General features: G+C 37.2%; 1 protein-coding gene and 1 pseudogene across 7 annotated transcripts; one reads left to right on the top strand and one right to left on the bottom strand.

Annotated features, from left to right (window-relative positions):
* Positions 1-697: 697 nt before the first annotated feature.
* Positions 698-3,520, top strand: LOC127417407 (butyrophilin subfamily 1 member A1-like; annotated as a pseudogene).
* Positions 3,521-5,327: 1,807 nt separating this feature from the next.
* On the bottom strand, positions 5,328-24,145 carry LOC127423032 (cellular tumor antigen p53-like). Of its 7 annotated transcripts, none has more exons than XM_051667026.1 (11): positions 24,086-24,145; positions 23,163-23,263; positions 22,830-22,887; positions 22,523-22,696; positions 18,212-18,395; positions 16,739-16,851; positions 9,467-9,576; positions 9,240-9,373; positions 7,574-7,668; positions 6,350-6,453; positions 5,328-6,251 (listed from the first exon to the last, which is right to left on the bottom strand). In XM_051667026.1, exons 2-11 carry the CDS (start codon positions 23,219-23,221, stop codon positions 6,155-6,157), a joined length of 1,128 nt encoding a protein of 375 aa, XP_051522986.1. In that variant the 5' UTR covers positions 23,222-23,263; positions 24,086-24,145; the 3' UTR covers positions 5,328-6,154. The 7 variants fall into 7 exon arrangements, with proteins under 7 accessions (XP_051522986.1, XP_051522978.1, XP_051523004.1 ...); XM_051667018.1 differs by having other exon boundaries at positions 23,976-24,096; XM_051667044.1 differs by having other exon boundaries at positions 22,523-22,693; positions 23,976-24,096.
* Between the last annotated feature and the right edge of the window lie 895 nt (positions 24,146-25,040).

Below are 25,040 nucleotides of genomic sequence, written 5' to 3'. Positions count from 1 at the left end.
GTGAAGTTTATCACTCAGTGGAAACGGCAGGTAGAACATGTCTGCAAGGTAATATATAGACAGACCTGTAATCCTTGAAGACAAACTGCCTATGTGTCAATGTTTGGCTGGTGGTATCTTTTGCTTTCATTAACAGTTAAAATACCCATAGCAAAATCTGCCATTACTTCTAATGTTTGCAACCCAAACTTTACTAATGCAAAGTAATTTGTCATTATTATGAGCACATATGTGTACAGGTGATGTACATACATGTGGTGATTTAAAAATAGTGTTTTATTACATTGTGGGCATACAGAACCACAAAACTCCTAATTCAATTTATCGGCCCTCGTAGGAGCAAATAAAATTATGGTCAAATAAAATCAAATGGACAAAAATACAGCATGCATGTAGAAGTAAATACTCTAATTAAATTTTATTTACACCCACTGAGCACTTTATTAGGAACACTATGGTCTTTATAAAGTGCCCGAAGTGGTCTTCTGCTGTTGTAGCCCATCCGCCTCAAGGTTCGACGTGTTGTGTATTCTGAGATGCTATTCTGATCACTACAATTGTGCAGAGTGGTTATCTGAGTTACTGTAGCCTTTCTGTCAGCTCGAACCAGTCTGGGTCAACAAGGCGTTTCCGAACCAGTCCCCAGTTGTGGTAAAACTAAGACCAATCTGAATGGTCTTAGTTTTATTCAACCATTATGAAGCACATACTTGAATGGGCACAGGAGTTCAAGAAGGTTGGCATTGTGAGTTCAGAAAGCTGAATTGTTAGAGTTTGTAAATCTAGTCACGAGACTACAGCAGCCCTAGTGTTCAAACTATGAATTACTCATGGCAATAAAATTTAGCCAAGGATTCAATTAAAAAATTGTTTTTACTGTAAAACCATTTCCCAAACAACTGAAAGTACAGCCGCATGCATTATTTTCATTAAAGGGATTGTACACCCCAAAATGAAAATTCTCTCATCATTTACTCACACTAATGCCATCCCAGATGTGTATGACTTCCTTTCTTCTGCTGAACACAAACAAAGATTTTTAGAAAAATATTTCAGCTCTTTAGGTCCATACAATGCAAGAGAATGGGTACCAAAATTTTGAAAGTGTGGGTGAGAAACAGATAAATATTTAAGTCCTTTTTTACTATCAATCTCTACTTTCACTTTCACTTTCTTCTTTTGTTTTTGGTGATTTGCATTCTTCATGCATATCGCCACCCATTGGGTAGGGAGGATAATTTAGAGTGTAAAAAAAGGACTTAAATATTGATCTGTTTGTCACCCACACTTATATCGCTTCTGAACTAACCACTGGAGTCTTATAGATTACTTACGTTATGGTGCATTTATGGGCATTTTGTAGCTTAAAAATCTTGCACTTGCATTGTTAGGACCTACAGAGCTGAAATATTCTTCTAAAAATCTTTGTTTGTGTTCAGAAGAAGATAGAAAGTCATACACATCTGGGATGGTATGAGGGTGAGTAAATGATGAGAGAATTTTCATTTTTTTGGGTGAACTCTCCCTTTAAAGTCATTGCCTTGGTTGTATCAGTCTATATTTTCACTCCCACTTAAAGTTTTTCAGTGAGAGCCCATGGCGCCAAGAAACAGATGCATGTTGGGAGCAAAAAGAGAACACGTTCGACTCTTCCCAACAGAAGATCATGGAATGGGCTAAAGAGTTACAGGCCGTGTCAGAGGTGAGGACAGTGGGTGTGACCCCATGGAACATATGTTGTAATGTATGCATACTGATAACCATTTGTGTGTGCTTGTATATTTGTGCAGTGCTGTGGTGTGATGAGAGAAGAATTAGCCCAGTTTCTGAGGCAGCTGGAACTGAAGAAGAAGAAAATTCTGACTTTGTTGCCTTTTCTAGAGTTCATAACTTGGTCTCTGCTGAAGGAGGACAGCAAGGTTAAACTGAGCCCATTATAGATAAGAGACAAATAAACTTCAACATTTTATAATCTGAACATCCAGCTAAAATTCATAGATTAAGCTACCTCAGATCCATGGTGATCAGTGTTGGGTGTAATCTGATTGAAAAGTAATTAGTTACTGTAATCTAATTACTCTTTAATCAAAAAAGTAGTGTTATGCATTAAAATTGTAATTCTTGTAATCAGATTACAGTTACCAACTTTAATTCAAGTTAATTACATTTAAACACATTATTTCGGTTATACATTTCTAAAGTAATATTATTTACACTGGCGGCCAAAAGTTTGGAAGAATGCACAGATTTTTTTCTTATGGAAAGAAATTGGTACTTTTATTCACCAAAGTGGCATTCAACTGATCACAATGTATAGTCAGGACATTAATAACGTGAAAAATTACTATTACAATTTGAAAAAATGTTCAGAACTTCTTAAACTACTTCAAAGAGTTCTCATCAAAAATTCCTCCACATGCAGTAATGACAGCTTTGCAGATCCTTGGCATTCTAGCTGTTAGTTTGTCCAGATACTCGGGTAGGGTTAGAGTTAAGGTTAGGGTTAGGTGTTGGAGGTGATGGCTGCTGGAAATGGGGCCTGTCTAGATTTGATCAAAAATGAATTTTTTCAAATAGTAATGGTGTTGTTTTTTACATCAGTAATGTCCTAACCATACTTTGTGATCAGCTGAATGCCACTTTGGTGAATTAAAGAACCAGTTTCCTTCCAAAACAGCAAAATCTGTACATTATTCCAAATTTTCGGCCACCAGTGTATGTAAAATAGATTTTAAACAAATTATGTTCATATGTACATCTGTTTGTGTTTCTGTGGCAGCTGAAGAGACAACCACAATACAAATTCAAAATAATGTCTATATTTTCTCCGTTTTCAGAGCGGGAAAAACAAACTTTTCTGTGAAAATTGTTTTGGAAAGTAACTTGAAAAGTACACTACAATTGTACAGAGTGGTTATCTGAATTATCTTTCTGTTAAGAAAGATTTACCTTTTCACCTGTCCAACCTCTTTTTATCCGACATCACACTGAACCCCATGACTAACCACTCATGGTTACAGCTCTCAGAGGACAGGAAGAAGGTCCAGGAAGCTCTGAATGAAATCAAAGTGTCATTCAGCATCCAACACTTTGACAGCTGGCCTTGTGTTCTGGGCTGGGAAGGGCTTTCCTCTGGTCATCACTACTGGGAAGTTGATATAGCCAACAACAGCTACTGGCGTATCGAAGTAACCACTGCCTCCTCCAAAAGACATGGCCGCTTTGCCATTAACCCATCAGAGGGCTTCTGGGCAATATGGAGAAGCACATGGTAGTTTTATGCATGCACCAAACAGGAGACTGAACTACCCATGTCACTTGTGCCCAGAAAGCTGGGAGTCTACCTGGACTATGAGGAAGGACAGGTGTCTTTCTACAATGTAGACACTCTTCACAGTCACATATCTTCACATTTACTGCAAGTTTCTGTGAGAAGTTATATCCTCTCTTTGCACTACTGGATGGACGCATACTTATCACATTGTCCTCTTCAGATGTCAAGCCAGAAATGTATAAATAAATGACCTCTCTCTAGATTTACATACAATCAGTTTAACAATTGTCCTCATAAAGATCAGGTGAAGAGAGTTAAGTTGCCCTTTTGTACAGACCTGAGACAACACAGGAGTGCGTTTAGATATTGCACCACGCCTGACAAATGTATTGGCTCAAATCTACCAAATGATCTGACCTATCAAAAGTTTTTGTCAGGTTTATCTTTGGATGATTTTTTCTTGATTTGTTTTTTTTTTTTTCTTGAGACAGAAAATAAGAAAGAGAGAAATTAGATTATAACCCATAACATTCTTGTGAAAAAAAAAAAAAAGTAAAGTAATTCCCTATAGCACCATTTTGTGGCCAATTCTCTCTAAATTTGGTAATTACATGGCAAAGAAAAGGCATGCCAAATTTCAACCTTCTCATTCAAAAGGTTGCGAAGTTATGATGTACAAAATTTGGTGGGCATCCTTAGAGTGTTCTGATGTCTACATGTACCACGTTTAAAGTCTGAACTTTGTGTTCAGAAGATATAGGTCAATTAGTCATTTTTTACATGTATTATTCAGTACATGGCCATAAGTATGTGCACACCCCTTTGTTAGCAATGTGTTTGGCAACAGTTTAGGGAGGGCTCTTTTTTGCTCCAGCATGACAATGCCCCGTGCACACAGCAAGTTCATTTAGAAATGGTTTACTGGGTCTGGTATAGAAATGGTTTACTGGGTCTGCTGCTGGCCAGCACAAACCCCATACTTGAACCCCTACTGAATACCTTTTGGGTGATTGGCATGCCGACTGTGAGCCAAGCCCCATCACCCAACAACAGTGTGACCTCACTCATTCTTGTGTCTGAATAAGAGGAAATTCCTGCAGCCATGTTCCAACATCTAATGGAAAGTCTTCCCAAAGGAGCGGAAGCCATCAAGGAGGTCCAACTCTCTATTAATGCCCATGGTTTGGAAATTAAATGCTCAGTAAGCAAATGTGGTTGTGGTGTTTGGTTAGCTGCATACATTTGGCTATAAGGTGTTACATATTTAAAAAGGGACTTTTTTTTCCCAACCCATATGGCTCTGGATTTTCTACAAACATTTGCCCTTTAACTTACATAATATTACATTAAGCATGTTTGGTTATGATTCTTATTTGCATGCAATGAATTACCATCAGTTTGTGTTCTCCATTACCTAAAACAGTGAAAACTTCACTGTGCCCTAATGGTCGCACAAAAAAAGCAAAGACACATTTTTTCTTTTCAAAAGAATTTGTATTGAACTTCTGGATTTTTTGTTTCTTAAAAATATACCCCAAGGTACAAACATGAATAAATGCATGTGTAATGGTAACTATGTGTGTATAATTAAACAGGAATGAAAAAACAAACAATAACAATAGTATAAAAATAGAAAAAAATCTATAGCAAGATAGTACAGTATAGTACTGTATTTTTATCAAGATTAACAGGAGGGACTTTAAAATGGGCCCTGAGTATAACAATAAAATTTGCTCATATTTAGGCATATAACCGATAACCACTTACAAAAGTCAATTGTCAAAAACATTTGTTCATGTTCTATATTAATATTCAAAACAACAACTAGGTTTATCAATATCTACTTCAAATGGCAGGATGTTAGTGGTTGCACACAATTTTTAGACAATAACAGTTAATGAAGTCAATTCATGGCATTCAAGTGGTTTTGCAAACAATTACAGATTGTGCATGCTACACCATAAACTGCCTCAAAGTTTTAGAAATAACAGCCTGTGATGAATATTAATATAAATGAACTAAACAAGTCTCAAAATATTGAATTTGATTTCACTTTGTGTTTAAAAAAAACAAAAATGTATTACAGTTGGCTTTTAACTACTTCTAATGGTTGCATTTAATTAATACATTTTCCTATAAAACAAAGTATGAAAACAGATTACAAAATATTGGCATAAATTGGTAATTTTCAACAAAATGACCATTAAATCCAAATTCATTGACTTGATAGTCCTTAAATTTTGAAAAACCCTACCAGATTACAGATACTAAGTATTGGGAGGTAAGTGACCTGCACTGACCTACAACAGGATACATCCCACACACACTGTAATGAATGAATGAGTACACAGACAAGCCTCTTTATCTCATTACAGTGCCCCTGTACATTACAGAAAGATTCACTCATCAGTTCTGCAAAATGATGGACCAGTGTTGCTCCTTCAGTGGAGACATAACACAATACACCATCAGCATCCTGCTGTTACTAGCCACACTGGAACACTGCTTTTCTGGCTAAACTGACTTACAATAAAGGTTCTGGTGGAGTGAGCAAGATGAACAATAATTATGTTTTCATCTAAGTTGCAAAATGTACGAGAAAAAAAAGCGTATAAGCTTTTTATGCACATTTTGGGGATTTTATTCGCATCTTATTGTTTCCAGCCAGCAGTTTTAATGCGATATCCCAAAATCTGCATTAAAATGAAAACCCAGCTAATGATATATATAGGTCTGGGGGATCATATAGGTCTACTGTAAAGCAGGACACAAGCAGTTTGCAATTAACCAAAAGGCAGATTGCAATAACAAACAAAGGCAGAAGGAAGACAGTGGGGATCTCCCCTCCCCCATTTCTTTCTCTCTCAGCATCCCTCCATCTCAATCAGAATCACTCTTCTCATCCTTCACCATCAGTTTCTTTCCTCGTTTGGGCTCAGGAGCCTGGCCATCCTTCTCTTTCTTGGTCTTGGAGACACTGAAGATCAAGTAAAGAATGTAGAAATGTAAAGTTTTAAATCAGCTTTAAAACTGAAAAGCTCAATCTGTGAGAGTGGTTGTAGGATGACAACTCACACTTTCTGACGGTACTTGTCCAAGTCAGATGGAGGCACTATGTCACTCAATTCCAAACTGTCATTGATTTTTTTAAGCATTTCGAATCTCTCCTTACCACGGACCTGCATAAAAAAAAAAAGAGACTAATTTTACAGTCATGCTAACACAAACTAAAAGATGGAAAGTCAAAATGGACATTTCTCTCAAAATACTGTCATCATGTACTTACTTTCAATTAATTTCAAATCAAAAGTCTGTCTGTCTTTTGTGGAACATAAAAGTAGAAATTTTGAAGAATCACACGGGTCATTTTTTCTTCATCTGATTACAATGAACGAGTACTGAGAGTACTATTATACCATTAAAGTATAATAAATGTGGTCCGTTTGACTTGTGCACTACATTCTAAGTCTAAAGAAGTCACACAGTATGGTAGCTTAGTATGAGCTACAGACCAAAATTTAGGTTGTTTTTCAATAATAATCTAATTCTCCAGAGACCCTGACATTGAATCAGAGAGTTGAACTTATGGGGAGCTAGATAAGATTGTGTAAAGTGAAATCATTGAAAAACACGTTTCTCATCAATTCTATCGAATGGCTTCAAAGGACATGCGCATGACATATAGACTATTTTTATGGTGCTTTTCCCTCAACCAATACATTTTTCCAATGTATCCAATGTATCCTTTTTCCATGGAAAAAACAAAGTCATACATGTTCGGAACGAAATGAGGGTGAATACTAGGGATGTGCAAAACTACCAATTTTCATAAACAACTTGTGGTCCATTGTTTGAATGACTAGTGAACTAGACATTGTTAAGGATAATAATGTACAATATATGCTCCGTTATGGTCACGTGACACCGATCAGACGCGTTGCAGTGGGAAATACAGACGCTAAGTGCAGAACTTTAACATGGTAACTAACAGATATTCAACAAATAAAAAAGCTAAATAACTATAACATCTTATTGGCCAAAACTATCAAAGTAAGAAAAGTAAAAAATGAGACAGGCTCCAATAAAGAACGGCACAAAACATCCTGAACGCAGAATGAGACGTTTCAATGTAAACAGAGATTGGGAGTCTCCAGGCGATCCTTGCTGCACATTAGAAAGTGCAGAACTGCTAGATAATGATGCGGATACACATCTAGCTCACTATGACATTCATGAAAAATTAGAGATAGAAAGGCTGTTTTGTGCTATTCATATGCGTGCTTGCACACGTATGATCACCTGCAGAGTATAGATCTCCTCATCACTGCTGTTGCTCAGTTTAGCCTTCTTACTGCCCTCAGGGCGTGGAGTAGATGAGGATGACTCCTTAATGCCTGTCAGATAAAAGGTCAGGATAGCAGTCAGAGATTACAGTAGGATCATGGTGTTATGAAATAGGGCTGCAACTATCAACTATTCTGATAATCGACTAATCTAACAATTATCAGAACAATTAATCAACTATTTGAGGGATTACTATGGCAATGATTACTCTTAACCTACAATTCAGCTTGTGCCTCGAGTTAAGAGGATGTATTAAACATGTGGTTACTAAAAATAAAGAGGACAGAAGCATCTTTTAAAAATACCTCTCAAATGACCCTCATTGAATTACAGGAAAAAAATACTTGAGGATTTTTGAGAAGTTTAATTCTGTAAGAAATTCACTGCAAAAAAATCCTATTCTTATCAGGTGTTTTTGTCTTGTTTTCCCATTTAAAAATATCCAACCATCCTTTAAACAATATACATTTACCTGAGAAGCAGCATATAAAATATTTAAAATTGTTTTAGGGAGTGTATCTTGAATATAACTGTATTTTGTATACAAGACTATTTTTTTCCCACTTGTTAATACTTCTGCCAGTGCATTAAGAAAAATACCCTTATATACAAGATTACATTCAATATTCTCTGAAAACACATTCATATCTTCAGCAGTATAGCTCCTTAAGTACATGTACCTTGTTGTAAAGTTGGAGTTTTAGAAATGTATATTGGAAAAAAGACTTATTAAAAACATTGCAGTGTATAATGGGCTAAGCCTACCCTCTCACCTTTTTGTTCACTTGATTTCGATCCATCTTTAACTCACATAAAACAAACTCTCTTCTTAACAGAGCTGCGTATCGTCAATTTCTTCAAGACAAGATACACATCGCAACACATATATTATGATTCAATACGCCGTGAGTCATCATATCATCTGAAGCTACGACAAGTGTGCGCGAGAGAAAAGCATCTCCGTGCGACAGAGTGCATAAGCCAGGAGAAGTTTCAATCTCTCTCCCTCAGACTGGGTCACTTCATGTGACTCATAAACTTGACGGTATAGAGAAATGCCAGTTTTGGAGTTTGTACACACTTACGTTCATTCTTTAAAATTTGAACTTTAATAAAGGATCCATTAAAGATATATCTCCAGTGATTCCTTAAAAGGCGCTCTGCAAGTTTAGCTCCAGCAGAATGCCAGCACCACTTTATTTCACAACACTGATTCTGTATTTACTTATTTTGTAATTTTGTACACCGCAATTCTCTTATACTTTGCAATCTACATCACCTCAAGCTGTTTGGAATGCGTCTGGACTGTGAACTGTCTTTTTCCTCCCTGCCCACCTCTATCAACTGCAGTAACTCTGCAACAATCCTGTGCATCAAAGTTTCATATGATCTCACGTTACATTAAGAGAGATCAAATGACTATTCAACAAAGAAAATTAGTTGATAATTTTTTTTGTCATCATTGACGATAATGTTGATTAATCGTTTCAGCCCTATTATGTAACACTAAACTCAGTCATACACATGTACAATCCAAAGTTAACGATACTCATAGCCTTTAATTTAGAGAGGAGCCCTATGCAGAATACCACAGCACACAAGCATACACATTCAAACTTACTTCGTTTAGATGGGGTCTTGCCCGTGGTTTTGGCCTCCTGCTCTTTTCTGAAGTTGCTCTCTTCAGTTTTTCGGTCTCGACCTGGGCACGCGCACACACGCACCTCAAAAGACCTACGGCCCAACAACTGACCACTGTGGGTCAAAAGCAAAAGCAGATGTGATTATCCTTGGCCTTCAAATAGCTCTGAAATACACTTCTAGAGGACTCAAACACACAGTACTTACTCCTGAGTCTCCAGCGTGATAATAGTGAGGATTGGTCGGCGGTTCATCCCACCCATGCAGCTGCTGTTGCACATGTAATTATAAAGGACAGTGGTGCACTCTGCTCCCACCTACATAAAACAAGAGAAAAGAGAGAGGAGAGAGAAATGGGTGACGTGCTGCTCTGTGTTCACACAGGGGTTAATGATACAAAGCTCAAATGATACACTGTTTTTAGAGGTCACGGAACGGTACATGTGCACTGTGAAAAAGTGCTGCAGTTTTATACAATCATGCAATTCCAAACATTTGTATCTGCAAGAAGTTATTATACAGGTCTAAAAACAGGACACAGTATCACAGAAAAGGAAATGACAGCGTCTCACCAGATTTGTAATGAGGAACACAGCAAAGTGTCAAATACACACACTGATAACTGCTGACACTGCAGCGCACTTGCGTGTGCACTATGTACACTGTGTGTTCCGCAAAAATAAAAGCTCATGGTAAAATAAATGACAAACACATTACTATTGTATAAATCAAATCTAATCCTCAAAATGACAGCAATCATTTTTCAGCATTATATTATAATAATGAACTTGACTGGATTCCACAATAATAATTCAGTATTATATAATATTAAACTGGGCTGAATGTAAGTGAGGTAGGGCAGAAACGATTAGTTGACGTTATCGACAACGTCGACAATACAAAAATAAAAAAAACAGCTTCAGGTGATGTAGATCGCAAAGTATGAGGGAATAATACAAAATAAATACAGAAGCACTCTCGTTGTGGAATAAGCAGAGCCAGAGCTGCCGCTCCACTGAAGCAAAACTTGCGCATCGAGTGTCTTTAAAGGAAACACCCAGGCATTACATCTTTAATGCAGTTATATTTAATGCGTTATAGCTTTATTAAAGTTCAAACAATAAGGAAGCAGGTCATGTAAATAACTATAAACTCCGAAACTGGCATTTCTCTGTGCGGTCAGCGCCTCTATGAGTTGCACGAAGTGTCCCTAAGGGGGAGAGCTTGAAACTGCACCCAGCTGATGCACAACCTGTCACGGGGACGCGCGTTCCTCAAGCACCGCGCACATGCTGCAGCTAGATTATAAAGCGATGACTCGTGACTTACTGAATCTTAATATATGTGTCACTGTGCATTTCTTATCGTGAAGAAAATTGGCAATACGCAGCTTTATTAATAAGAGAGAGTTTGTTTTTTTTGAGGTAAAGATGGATTGAAATGAACCAAAAGATGAGTCTTCGCTCCATTATACACTGCAACAAAATAAATATTTGATTTGTTTTTGTTTTGGCTTGTTTTCCAAAAATAATATATAAAACTCATTTAAAACAACGTACATTTACTTTAACAGCTATACTGCAAAATAAAATAAAAATTATCTGAGAATGTTGAATATAATATTAAAAATACAAATATTTTAAAATACCTTTTTAAAAACAAAATCTGCATCTGGCCCTAGGTGGCGCTATAATACACACTTTTACGCATCTGCAACTGCTACAATACAAATTTGTAGCTTCTCTGAATCCACCAGTGCCCCACAATGATACGGTCACTTGAATTTCCATTTCCGCAAGAAACTTTTTTTTAAACTCATCATAGGCGTTTGCCCGATTCTCACAAAACGTGTATATATCATCTACAGACCCTCCTGACAAAAAGTTAGCAAATGAATTTGACACGTCGAATCGTTTCAAAGATATAAGCAAATATGTTTTGGGCGTGGCCTATAATGACTAATTAGCCTGTATCTTGTGTGCAATTTTCAAACTTAACTAAATTTGTACATATGGACAAGAGAATACTCTAAGGTAACATAACGAGTTTCGTTCATTTTTGATGATAGGGGGCGCAATAAATTAAGACGATTCTATTTTTGCAACTGTGCTCAAAGCAGGTGAAATGTCACACCAAAATAGCTGTCCAAAGCATCCACAGGATTTTTTCTGTTAAATTTGTTTGTTTTGGTCATCTCGCCATATGTGCTTGGCCCCTGACAATAGTCGCTTGCGGCTATATTTAGACTTGCTTTTAGAGAATAGATCTTGAACTTAAGTACATTTTGTCTTTACTGCACTTGCAGAAGTATAACAAAGTGAAAAAAATACACTTATATTTAAGATACATTCTCTTTAAGCAAGCCTAAATATCTTATGTTGCTTCTCAAGTAAATGTACAGTGCATCCGTAAAGTATTCACAGCGCTTAACTTTTTCCACATTTTGTTATGTTACAGCCTTATTCCAAAATGGATTAAATTCATTATTTTCCTCAAAATTCTACAAACAATACCCCATAATGACAACGTGAAAGAAGTTTGTTTGAAATCTTTGCAAATTTATTAAAAAAAAAAAAAAAAAAAAAAAAAAAAAAAAATCACATTCATAAGTATTCACAGCCTTTGCTCAATACTTTGATGAAGCACCTTTGGCACCAATTACAGCCCCAAGTCTTTTTGAGTATGATGCTAAAAGCTTGGCACACCTATTTTTGGGCAGTTTCTCCCATTCTTCTTTGCAGGACCTCTCAAGCTCCATCAGGTTGGATGGGGAGCGTCGGTGCACAGCCATTTTCAGATCTCTCCAGAGATGTTCAATCGGGTTCAAGTCTGGGCTCTGGCTGGGCCACTCAAGGACATTCACAGAGTTGTCCCGTAGCCACTCCTTTGTTATCTTGGCGGTGTGCTTAGGGTCGTTGTCCTGTTGGAAGATGAACCTTCGCCCCAGTCTGAGGTCCAGAGCGCTCTGGAGCAGGTTTTCATCAAGGATGTCTCTGTACATTGCTGCATTCATCTTTCCCTCGATCCTGACTAGTCTCCCAGTTCCTGCTGCTGAAAAACATCCCCAGAGCATGATGCTGCCACCACCATGCTTCACTGTAGGGATGGTATTGGCCAGGTGATGAGCGGTGCCTAGTTTCCTCCAGACATGTCGCTTGCCATTCAGGCCAAAGAGTTCAAATTTTGTTTCTCATGGTCTGAGAGTCCTTCAGGTGCCTTTTGGCAAACTCCAGGCAGGCTGTCATGTGCCTTTTACTGAGGAGTGGCTTCCGTCTGGCCACTCTACCATACAGGCCTGATTGGTGGAGTGCTGCAGAGATAGTTTTTCTTCTGGAAGGTTCTCCTCTCTCCACAGAGAAATGCTGGAGCTCTGTCAGTGACCATCGGGTTCTTGGTCACCTCCCTGACTAAGGCCCTTCTCCCCCGATCGCTCAGTTTGGCCGGGTGGCCAGCTCTAGGAAGAGTCCTGGTGGTTCCAAACTTCTTCCATTTATGGATGATGGAGGCCACTGTGCTCACTGGGACCTTCAATGCTGCAGAAATTTTTCTGTACCCTTCCCCAGATCTGTGCCTCAATACAATCCTGTCTCGGAGGTCTACAGACAATTCCTTGGACTTCATGGCTTGGTTTGTGCTCTGACATGCACCGTTAACTATGGGACCTTATATAGACAGGTGTGCGCCTTTCCAAATCATGTCCAATCAACTGAATTTACCACAGGTGGACTCCAATCAAGTTGTAGAAACATCTCAAGGATGATCAGTGGAAACAGGATGCACCTGAGCTCAATTTTGAGTGTCATGGCAAAGGCTGTGAATACTTATGTACATGTGATTGTTTCGTATTTTTATTTTTAATAAATTTGCAAAGATTTCAAACAAACTTTGTCATTATGGGGTATTGTTTGTCGAATTTTGAGGAAAATAATGAATTTAATCCATTATGGAATAAGGTTGTAACATAACAAAATGTGGAAAAAGTGAAGTGCTGTGAATACTTTCGGATGCACTGTATCTTGTTTTAAGGATTTTTAGACAATTTTAAATGTAAAACAAGACAAAAACACTTGATAACAGGATTTTTTTGTAGTGATTTTGTTATTGAATTAAACTTAATAAAAAAGTTTTTTTCCTTTAATTCAGTGAATGTCATTTAGAGGTATTTTTAAAAGATGATTTTGTCCTCTGTATTGTTAGCAAGCATGTTTAATACAACCTATTAAGTCGGGCACAAGCTGAATAGTTAGTTAAGAGCTAATGATTAATCGTTGCAATAATTGCCGAATAGTCATTCTAATAATTGTTCGATTAAATCGAATGTAATCAAAATAATGGTTAGTTGCAGCCCAAAAGTGAGGACAGTTCACTCACAATTATTTTTTCTCAAAAATATATTTAGGTAAATAATGCTTATAATGCTTTATTAGGTTACTGTGTATAGTTGTATATGGGTGCATATAAATGAAAACAATTAAATATTATTCTTCTTTGTGGTCATTTAGTTATAAATTTGGTAAAATATGCCTTCATTATTTTTAACTAGATCTTAACTTCATCATTTCAACATTCTGAATCTACTTGACTACAATGGCTATTTAGTTGAAATCATGGTTCCTCTGAAAACAAAAACAAATAACTTTTAAACCATTTCAAAGCAAATACATAATTATGGATATATCTAATGTCATCAATTGGCTAAAACGAAGAGATTTTTTTTTTTTTAAGCCAACTTGCCCAACCCTAATCAGTGCATTCATTTTCTTGTGGATGGATTAATGAAAAAGCATTTTCTTGCATGAGAAGTCAAGTTCAGGCTGCAAATGTACATTTAAGGGGCTGTTTACATGACAACGTTTTCAACTAAAAACAGAAAACTTTTTATGCGTTTTGGCTGTTCGTTTACACGACAATGGCATTTTGGGGCCTGAAAACGTAAACTTTTGAAAACGGGTTTCAAAGTGCAAGTTTTTGAAAAGGATGCCGTTATCGTCTCCGTGTAAACATACAAAAATGCGAATTTGTGAAAACGATGATGTCATGCACACTTGTATTACGTATTACATAAAGAATGATGGATTGATAGGCATCAATCTGAGATGTATAATTATCAATATGAATACTGATGTCTGTGCAAATAACAATAATCAACTATTTATTCATTTGGAGTGCTTTGTATGGAGTGTGAACATTGTACAGTAGGTAGAACCTACGATTTGAAAATCTTGAAATTAATGTATGGATTCAGATGGGAAAAATTTATTTTGTATTTTAAATGTTATTTATTTACTTAATTTTACTTGATGTACCTTTACCCTGCAATTCATTCACCCACCGCTTATGTAAATAGCCTATAGACAGAGATGTGATGCCATGTACAGTATTCAATGATATGCTTAGAATATGAAAACATGAGGCAGTGAAAATGCATGTTAGATCCAGTGTACACAAGACCTCTCTCTCCGTCAGAAGATATCCATATATCAGAGTTCTCTCTGATATCCAAAACCAGTCAACATCAACAGCTTGTTATGTTAACTTACTCTCCTACCAGCCCAAGAGTCAGCAGGGGGAATACAGAAGAAGGCAGGAGATGAAGTGATGGTAAAAATGAGTAGAGTTTACTGAATAATCTGAAAAATTGTTCGATGCTTTCGCCATCTTCATTGTTTTATTCACCGCTCTGTGGAAGAATGCTTATGTGTGCAGGCGCGTAGTGTTTCTTTACAAAGTGACATCGCCAACTACTGGCCTGGCATGCATAATACAGCATTTTTAGACGTTTTTGCGGATCCGTGTGAACGGGGATCATTCTGACAATGTTGTCGTCTGTACGCAAAACTTTTCAAAAACGCAAAAGGAAAAACTTTCTGTTTTTAGTACATCGTTGTCGTGTAAACGTACCCTAAATCATCTCCACAGATCAATATACTCTGTATTTCAGTAACAATCATCTCAAAAATCTTTAGAAAGAATGCAAATCACTCCCAGGGTGGCCGTAAGTATTGAGCAAAGTAACAGGGGTTCCATTTATCATTCCTCGAACCAAAATAAACCTGCCCTCTTATCTGAATGCACCCGTCTTGTCAAAAATGGGCTTATGAGAAATCAAAATAACAACTCGTCTGGGTCTCGATTAATACGAAAAATAATTAATTTGTGTTAACCCCATTTTTCTCCGTTTCTCATGTTCAGTGTTACTCAGATACATAACGCAACAAAATATGTGCATTTACTTTTTTCATTTTAGATAGTATTTAACCATGTTTAATTTGGGTTTTAATCTATTCAAATTGAAGGAAACTACTTTTACTTTGTCAGTATTCAGTATGTTTGGTTAGTATGATATCTGATTTTGAAAGATGACAGGCACATTCCCTGGAAGAACAATTTCAATAACTGGCAGAAAAATAAGAACATATCAAACCTTTAGTGCTTCCATTGTAGGGGTCTCAACCAAACTAACCTGTAACACACTAGTGATGACATCTAGCCATGGAGGGAAAGCCTCCTCTCCTACAGTTAAGAGCAGGGCCTCCAGTTCACTGCCTTCATGAGAACTAAACTAAAGAAGATCCCTCTTTGCAGATGATAGTCCATTAATGGATCAAGTGTCTTACCTTATGCATTGCAACTAAACGAAAGAAGAAATAAGCAAAAAAAAGTTTTGGGATCTAAACAAATAAACAGCACAGAGTCAAAACTAGAATCTATATATTTGTTTCCATGCTCTGAAAGGCATGGATCTCCACCTGGAGTTACCTTCCGAATGCAAGCATCCCTAATATCAGTTGCTTTCAGTGTCCTTATCTCTTTTGCGGCTCGACAGTTTCCCAAGTGGAGCGTCCTTACCGTTTCCGATGGTGGCAGATCTTCCATGTCAAACCCTCTCTACACCATATCCTAAGTAGCTACTGTAGTTTTACCACCTTCCAAATCACCTGTTCCACCACGCGAGTGCATTTCCATTTGTTTGATGCAATGCATAGCTGATTCTCTGGTTTGTCTTGTTTAACTCCATTTTGATCTCATCCATCTGATGATTTTACTTTTTACAAAAGTTTTGTATTTCCTCCAGAATTTGCTCTAGGTTGATTTGTGTGTGGTCCAGGTTTTTTGGAATTTCAGATTGATGGCGATTAGCTTCTGGTTTCTGAACTAACGCATGAGCCATACATTGCTGTCTGCACTAAGTTTCAGGTACTTCTTAAGTAGTTTTCCTATTTCTCTCTCTGGTCTCCACTGTTGTCCCACTATTACTTGTCGATCTTTTCAATAATTATTTTGTTACTCAAAGTTTAGTGGGACTAATTTCCACTTTGTCGTAGGAGACAGTGAACTATGCTGCCATTCCTATGGTGGCCGGGACCGGAAGCCCATCCTCAATTTATATGTGAATTAACGAGTAATCGATTTACATCTTTTTTTTTTTTACTTGACTATGAAATTACTTGATAATCCCCATCCCCAATTTAGACTGACCTGTGGAGGTTCATAAGGCACAATTACACTGTGTCTGGAGGTGACATGATCTTCCTTGTAATCAGCACGAGAGTTTCCTTCCACTCGGATCAGGTGAGCAGCTGGAGCCAGTACTGAGCAGGATGTGTAAAAAGAAAAATAACTTGTTAATGGAACTCTATTTTTTGTATAGTTAGTGTTTTTATATAGACTTCCAGTGGTATACAATGGTGCTAGAGATTACAGAGAAAGTGTGCGTGTGTCCTAGGGATGTGCCCGAAGCCGAATACCTTATTCGGAAAGGCACGAATAATGACTTCAAAACGAATAACGGATTCATCCAAATAATATAAAAAATATTTGTATGACTGATTATCCAAAAAGCACAAGGATAAAGAAACATTTTAAATAAACATTTCCAAAATCACAAAGAATTTATGAATCTGTGCAGCCAATATTTCTAAAGTGTAAACCATATGAATGAAAATGCGCACGTTATGATTTCAGATCTATCTCAACTCCATTTGCGGTTTCTTTTAGTTGTGCGATTCTGGAGCTTGTCAAGTGTAACATTAATTAAGATACAACATCATATACAATTTCCACTTCTTGAAATGTCTATGCTAATGTATCACATGATTCACATGTGATTCCCATGTATTCATTTATATCCTAAACCGGAGCGCGATGTGCTGTGATGATTTCACATCGCAGCTCGTCTATCCATCTTTTAAAGTTGACCATATTTATATCCACATCAGCGATTAAGGTTATTAACTGGTTAAGACTTTATTCTGAAAAAAAAAAAAAAGTTTAAATGCCCCATAGTGTATTCATCTATTAGGAATATTCCTCCTTATATAAAACGAAGAATGAAAATGTTAAGTGTTCTTTAACTCTGGTAAGGTGCTATATAAAAGTAACATTATTATTATTATTTAGCTAAATAATGGAGTCCTATCGTAAAGATTCCTGGTAGACTTACGGGACTTTCACTTGTTTGTTGGCTATAGGCTATAGATTTTATTTTAATGTTTGAATTTGTATTTATTATTCACTGCAAAATGTGTACTTGACATTTCACATTTTACTTGACATCTCTTGTCTCCAGAATAATGTTGTTATATATGCAGACAAAAGAAACTTCTGTTGCATGCAGATATTAATATCTGAAATACCAGGAGAAACCACAACATATTCCACAGTTAATGTAGCCTACAAATTCAGCTTCAAATGGTAAAATAAAAAAAATTAAAATTGTTATAATAATAATTATTTTTATTATGATTATTAGGCTACTATTATGAAAAGGCATATACAAGGCATATTTTATTAATAGAAACTATAAATGTATTAATAGAAATCTTACAAATGGGCATTTCATTTAGCCCACACTCGGTTCCATCCGAATAGAGACAGATACAGATAATTTTGTCATATGACAGATACAAACACAGATAATGGCTTCGCTGTACACCCCTAGTGTGTCCATACCATCACTATCTGGGGTCCTCTCATGGTGAGGGCATCGGCGGACCACCTCAGCCACATACTCAGACTTTTTGTATATAGCTGTGGCTCTAAGCATCGCACCCCGAGGAGGGAGGGAGTCCACCACCATCTGAACAGGACAAGTTTTTGCCAACTGGCAAAAGATCTTATTCAGGTCTGGAGAGTACTGCATTCAGACAAACAGGGGAACAGAGAGAAACAGGAAAGGAGCTTTAAAACTATTCACTAGGTTACAGATCCATTTAAAAGATAGCTAGCTAGCCTTTGCATCACAAAATAGAACAACCTGAGAGATTTTCAGTGGTTTACAAGTTATCACACATACAGCAGTATTTGAACTCACACAAGTGTTAATGTAGCCTAACACGCAGTGGTTAAAAACTGTTTATGCACTCAGTGGAAAAAATATTAGTATGGCAATCACACAAATTAACAGAACATTCATATTCATGCTGATAAACACTTAAGACGGGTCGGGATGGATAACTAGTCATCAAACAATCCACTAGTCGATTTGTGCGGTTAACTATTTTATCTAGATTTTTTTTTAAGCAGAGGTGCTTTCAAGGGGATGAATATAAAAAGATAACGTATATGAGAAGGTTTTAGTGTGCTGACAGCATGCCAACAGTAACTGCAAGAATTCTAAAAACCTTTCCGATATGTTGCATCTCTAAATTGTAACAGTTATCAAAGCACTGATTATGAATGTCACATCACCAACAATAAACCTTACGGCAATTACTGGCGAAATTCAAATCACCTGTTATGAGCAATATTCCCAGTAGTAGAGTACACCGGGGCTAAATATATATAATATATATATATATATATATATATATATAAATTTAATGTTGCAGATTTATGCAGCTAATGAAAATCCCTGAAATTGTGGAGCAAGTCTTTATATTTTATCCCCTTTTCTCTCAATTTGGAATGCCCAATTCCCACTAATTAGTAGGTCCTCATGGTGGCGTGGTTACTCACCTCAATCCGGGTGGCAGAAGACAAGTCTCAGTTACCTCCACTTCTGAGACCGTCAATCCGCGCATCTTATCACGTGGCTCACTGTGCATAACACCGCGGAGACTCAGCACGTAGAGGCTCATGCTACTCTCCGCGATCCACGCACAATTTACCATGCGCCCCACTGAGAGCGAGAACCACTAATCGCGACCACGTGGAGATTACCCCATGTGACTCTACCCTCCCTAGCATCCGGGCCAATTTGGTTGCTTAGAGGACCTGGCTGGAGCACAGCACACCCTGGATTCAAACTCGTTACTCCAGGGGTGGTAGTCAGCGTCAATAATCGCTGAGCTACCCAAACCCCCTGGAATAAGTCATTTTAATCCAATACAATTTTTTCACGAATATCTCTTCACAGTCCGCTAGCTGTCCCTTCTGTGTGCGCTGAAAAACAGTCTGGTGTTTGTACACAGCCCTGGCTCTGTAAAGCGAATCAGACAGATCCACACAACTATATTCCAACCAATCAGCAACAGGGGGTAGTTGCCGTTATTTGTCTTTTGGTCAGCCAGCCCAGTTGTTAGTGTCGTTGCCTTGGCAATGCGCATGCACAAATTTGGGGGCGGAGCTTCTGAAGGCGCACTGAAGGGAGGGGTGTGTTTGTTTGGCTGTTGAGTTAAAAATCAACAGTCTTTCTCAGGAATCGCTTACTCCACCTTTAACATATTTATTTTAAAACAAAATACTTTTGTCATTTTAAGTTTTGTTGTCAATGTCATTAGATCAAAAAGTTTTTTAATAACTGTCCAATACGTGAAGTCAGTATTTGGGGTAAAAATCCCCCGTTACAGGGGCTAAAGGCCCCCCATAAAACAGATTGTTTTTTTGTTTTTTTAAGTGAGGGGGAATAGATTTGTTCAAAGTTGACTGATCCAATCACAATGAAGATTTGTTTATAGAATACTTGAAATGTTATAAAATGCCAAATGTGTTTGAAATTAACAGGAAATTGGGCACACTTTTCTGAAGTAGTTATTTTGTATATAGTAGTCATGTTTCATTTGTAACTCAAAGCATGTTTCTGTCTCAATTATTTGCCTGAGTTGACAAATTTTGCACTATGACATTTGCCCCAATATCTACATAGAATCACTATAACCCCCCTAGGGGCCTTTTACCCCAAGTGTGTGGGGGAAAAAGGCTCCCTCACCACCTTTTTTTTTGTAAAACTGAATTTTAATCAATACAACCTTCCAGTATTATTTATTTTCACACAAATGAAGTTGCTCCAATATTTAATAATAAAAAATAAAAAAAAATATATATATATATATATTTTTTTTTTATCTTGATACATTTTGTAAACAGAAAAAGGCAAATTTTCCTTAAGGTGTGCCTTTAGTCCCATTGTACCCATTGCATAAAATGTCATAATTATATAAGGCTTCCTTAAAACCAAATAGTCATTCAGGTAACTATTAACTACTCAGTCTGAAAATGTTCCCCCTAAATGTTAATCCCTAATTAACCCCTACAAAATGTAGCCATGGGTTATGCCAGAAAAACAAAAAATACTAATCAAGCCTATTTGGTTATGTCTAAGCAAAACCTAATTTTAAAATGGTTAAAAAACAAGATTGCCAAGCATCAACAAAAGTCTCAAAATTCAAATCACCACACAACTCACAGACCTTGAATATAACACACACTTATTAAATCCAGACAGAGATTATTCAATTTAATTTACAGTTTTTTTTTTTTTTTGTTTTTTTTTAAAGAGTTGAGCTTTTGAAATTCTATTTTTGTCTTACCCTCCAGGGCATATCCTGTCCTGCAGTTTCTCACAGGTTCTGAAACACACCAGTGTGACTACTTCTTACTACAACAATCTTTAAACTATAACTCTCTATCCTAAAACTCTAGACTTGTGTTATAGGACCCACTTCTCCCTCTGATTTTTACAATGAAAATTTTGGATGCCAAACGTTCCTGCTCTGATAGTTTAGTGGACAACAGTTTGAATTTGTATTTCAGGACACTCCCCTCCCCCACTTCTCTAAGAGGACAAGTTCAGACATGTTCAAACTCCACAGCTACTGCTCCTTTCTGAAGATTAGATAGTACAGCCTTGCACTGCACTCTATTTCACTGACTAAAGGATCTACAGTTATATTTCATGTTCAATTACAAAACTTAGAGACTTACTAAGCTAGATGTATGACTCATTACCAAGGTGAATGGCCCTTTAGCTCCTAATGTGAATGTAGAAGCATAATCTCAGAAAAATAGCTCCTTTGACTAAGGATGAATGCTGTGTGATCAGATCTTTTGTTATATGGCCAGCTTAGGGCAACACCTCTTCCCACATACATAATGGTCATAAGACTACGTATTCATGAAAACATTAAATATGCACACAAACTACCTAAGAGAAATTGCTCTGTTTCTTCACTCTACTTCTCCAAAATAAAAGTGTGTCAAGCTTGTTCACTTCTTGTTCAAACCCTTCCATTGAGTATACTGGCTAAAAATTTGATTTGAAAGAACTAAACCAAAAAGTGCAACAGGAGACAGAGGAAAAATAATAATTTAAGTGGTGGATAAAAGGTGGGACAGCACTTCTTTTTAACTCCATTTCTGCCAGAAAAGTTTTTAGCGCTACACATCAGAACATGCCCATTCATGTCTTCAGACAATGGCGTAAGAAACCGGCAAAGATTATTTCTAATTTGCACCCTCCAGATGTTAAACTGACAAGTCGAATGACTACAGTGGCTATCTTGAACTTCAGTGCAGAATACACAAAAAATGGGAGGTATTATTCAGGAGAGGAGCGAAGGCAATGGTCTGAGAATGAATTAAGTCTCATGGTATCCTGGAAACATTCCGGTTCAACGCTCCCCAGAAAGAGCAAAAAGGTTCTATACATTTCTTCAGGTACATGGGCATCCATGCCCCACTTAAGCTACTATACTGTATCCTGGAGTTAACTGCAATTTTTTACTATACATTGCAAAAAACTATAGGATAATTAGAGCAGAGATTTTATTTCTGATTACGCTTTAAAACTAAAAGCTAAACCAGAATATGAACAACAACGACAACAACAAAAAAGTAAAAAAAACTGAAACAGACTGAATTTTATGCTGTTTTTAAAGATGCTAGAAAATGAAAATATAGTGACTATATAAAGTTAGGTTTGAGGTATAACAATGGTGATCAAACACATTTAAATGTATTTTTGTTTTAAATGTATCAGAGTATTTTAAGCAATCTATACATGTATGTGTGAGCATGCGTGATTGCGTGTATTGTTTAACTCACTGTGCAAGTGACAGATTTGGCGGTGCCAGATTGCGGGAATCCCAGCTTGAAGCCATGATCTCCAGGATAGTCTGTGGCAACTGGGACGGTGGATGTTGGTGGGGAAGTGGATGGCTGAGGTTGCTCAGCGATAACATCGAAAATATTTGGATCGAATGAGTCTGGAAGGTACTGCTGAAAACGCATAGGACATAAATAGCTCAAAAGTTATTACAGCAGCGCAATTCAAAACATTATGTCAGGGGTTCTCAACGGGGGCAGTACCCTGGACAAACATGTCAACATGGCATTTAAAAAAAAAAAATACCTCGTCATAGATTGATGAGTCCCACGGGCCACCTTCTGATGTTTGTATATGCTCCAACCTAAGAAACAAATGAGGAGAAAAAAGAAGAGAATTTGTTTTTAATTTAGCTTTTAAACCTTACAGACAATGCACACAAAAGCCACACATTAAGCCACAAATGAAATGGTGCATCTTATCTCCCCCCAACAACCAAAAAAACGTTCACACAGAGTGGACAATAATGGAGACCTCAAAGAAAACTACTTGCACCCACATAATACTGAGGACATGGCCAACTCCAGGACACAGAAGAGAGGTGGAAAGTATGATCCCGAGCAGGTGTTGCAAACTTACATGAGGTTCCGCTCCCAGAGCTCAGCAAAATCCTGACTTTCTATCTTGTCACTCTCCATTTCAGGTTCGCAAGATTACAACGAGACAAAACCTTAGGTCAGCTAAACACAGAAGAAGAAAATATGATGTAGTGTAACACCTCACATTTAGTTGCAATTTGTGGACGGCTCAGCTCGCGCTGTTATCTCTTTTCAAAGTCGAATAAATTTCTTCCACAATAACCGAATCAATTTGGTAAATATAACGAAGTGGTTAAAGGAGATGTATAAATACATGACAATTCTGTGAACATTTCAAGACTCGCAAAGTTACCGCAAGGCTAGTTAGCTAACTGGGTTATTAGCTAAATGCGCACATTTGCTGTTCCACTTAAAGTGGGTAAAGGTGTATGTTTAGACTTTAACATATAAACAAACATTTAAAAACACACTAACTGATTGTAGCGAAAATTTTGCGTTAGTTCAGTCGCGGATTTTCGCCAATTAGCTAGCTAGCTAATACACGCTCATCTGCTATCGTTGATGTTTCATTTAAATTTAAAGGCCTTCCGACTATGTTGCTCCTGTTAATTCGGTAGTTTAATTCTAAACTTTAGGGTCGCACGAAATCATTTTTAAATCCGTTTCACTGCTGTGCTGACTAAAACACGACTATTATCCGACAAGTATATCAAGCACCAAACAATTCTGTACGACAGATCCCAACTTTAACGCACGATAACAGTGCAACTTTCTCGAAGCAAACACTTACTAAAACACGCATTTCTGTTCGGACAAATTGCAAATCAACACCAGGTAAGTGTCTCTCTTTCACCTTGTGAAACCGATTATCTTGCTACTCTGGTATGAGTCTTGCTACGATGTTTTGAGTCTCTCTCACACACGGCCAAAACAACACAACTAAAAAGTAGTTTTTTAGCAAACCTGCAATCCCAATGAAACGAACGCGTGGAGTTGGAGGGGATTCCCCTACAGGAGGAGTCCATTGCGTCAGCGTCACATGACTGACAACCGGGCGCACATAATGAATTAAATGAGAATATGAAAAATATTACTTTTTTTAATGCACCTTGCGATTTTATTTGTATTTTAATTTGTAATTTATCTGGTATCAACGAATGTCGAAACTGTCATTCACGCGAAATCTGGTTAACCAGGAAGTTGTTTCGAAATGTCTCTCACTGCGTCGCTTCAAGTTCGAGCGCGCGCGCCATCGATATAACATTAATGGGATTTTTTTTTTTTTTTTACATGTACTCTTCGTAAAACCGTTTCAAGTAAAAAAAAATAGACGTTTCAGACTTTTAATGCGCATAAAGGGGAGGAGAGAGAGCCACCGGGCTTGATGTGAGACAAATGGGTCATTGCATTTAATGGTTTTAAAAACTCACGCGTGCGCTGCGCATCTCAGGGAGGGAATGGCAAAGTGAAATGGCAGGCATCAAATCAAAACCATCTGAATCTCACAGAACATAACCTGTAGACAACTCTTAGTCGTACATTTCTTTGTCGAAGAAGCGTCTTGATATTATTTATTCAAAGGCCGAACTGTTCACCCACCTCACAGCCACTGAATTTCTGTGATTTATATACACCATTATATAGTTATAACCATACTTGAAACTTTGGACCAGTCAGTTGAGTCCCCACATCGGTTGCATAATGGAAAACGAGACCTTTCATAACTGAATAATCATTCAGAGTGAAAGTGGTGTTATGATGACATGTGAGTTACATTTCAGAAACAATATTATAACTGTATTATTATCAGATTCACATTATATGTAGGAAATGGATCTTGGAAGCGATTTTTGGGTCACAAGTAGAAGACCATAATAACCACCAGATATTGATGGGGACATGTTTCCCCTGATATTCA

The sequence above is a fragment of the Myxocyprinus asiaticus genome, chromosome 3 (genome assembly GCF_019703515.2).
Source record: "Myxocyprinus asiaticus isolate MX2 ecotype Aquarium Trade chromosome 3, UBuf_Myxa_2, whole genome shotgun sequence".
Taxonomy (NCBI): Eukaryota; Metazoa; Chordata; class Actinopteri; order Cypriniformes; family Catostomidae; genus Myxocyprinus; species Myxocyprinus asiaticus.
Note: the sequence above shows the minus strand (reverse complement) of the source record. Positions and strands in the feature narration are given on the sequence as shown.

Excerpts from the sequence above, each read along its gene's own strand:
- LOC127423032 (XM_051667026.1), bottom strand. The coding sequence starts at position 23,221 with ATGGAGAGTGACAAGATAGAAAGTCAGGATTTTGCTGAGCTCTGGGAG. Across the intron at positions 18,396-22,522 it reads CCAAATCTGTCACTTGCACA|TACTCTCCAGACCTGAATAA; the intron begins GTGAGTTAAACA and ends GTCTGAATGCAG. Across the intron at positions 9,577-16,738 it reads TGCCTTATGAACCTCCACAG|GTGGGAGCAGAGTGCACCAC; the intron begins GTCAGTCTAAAT and ends TGTTTTATGTAG.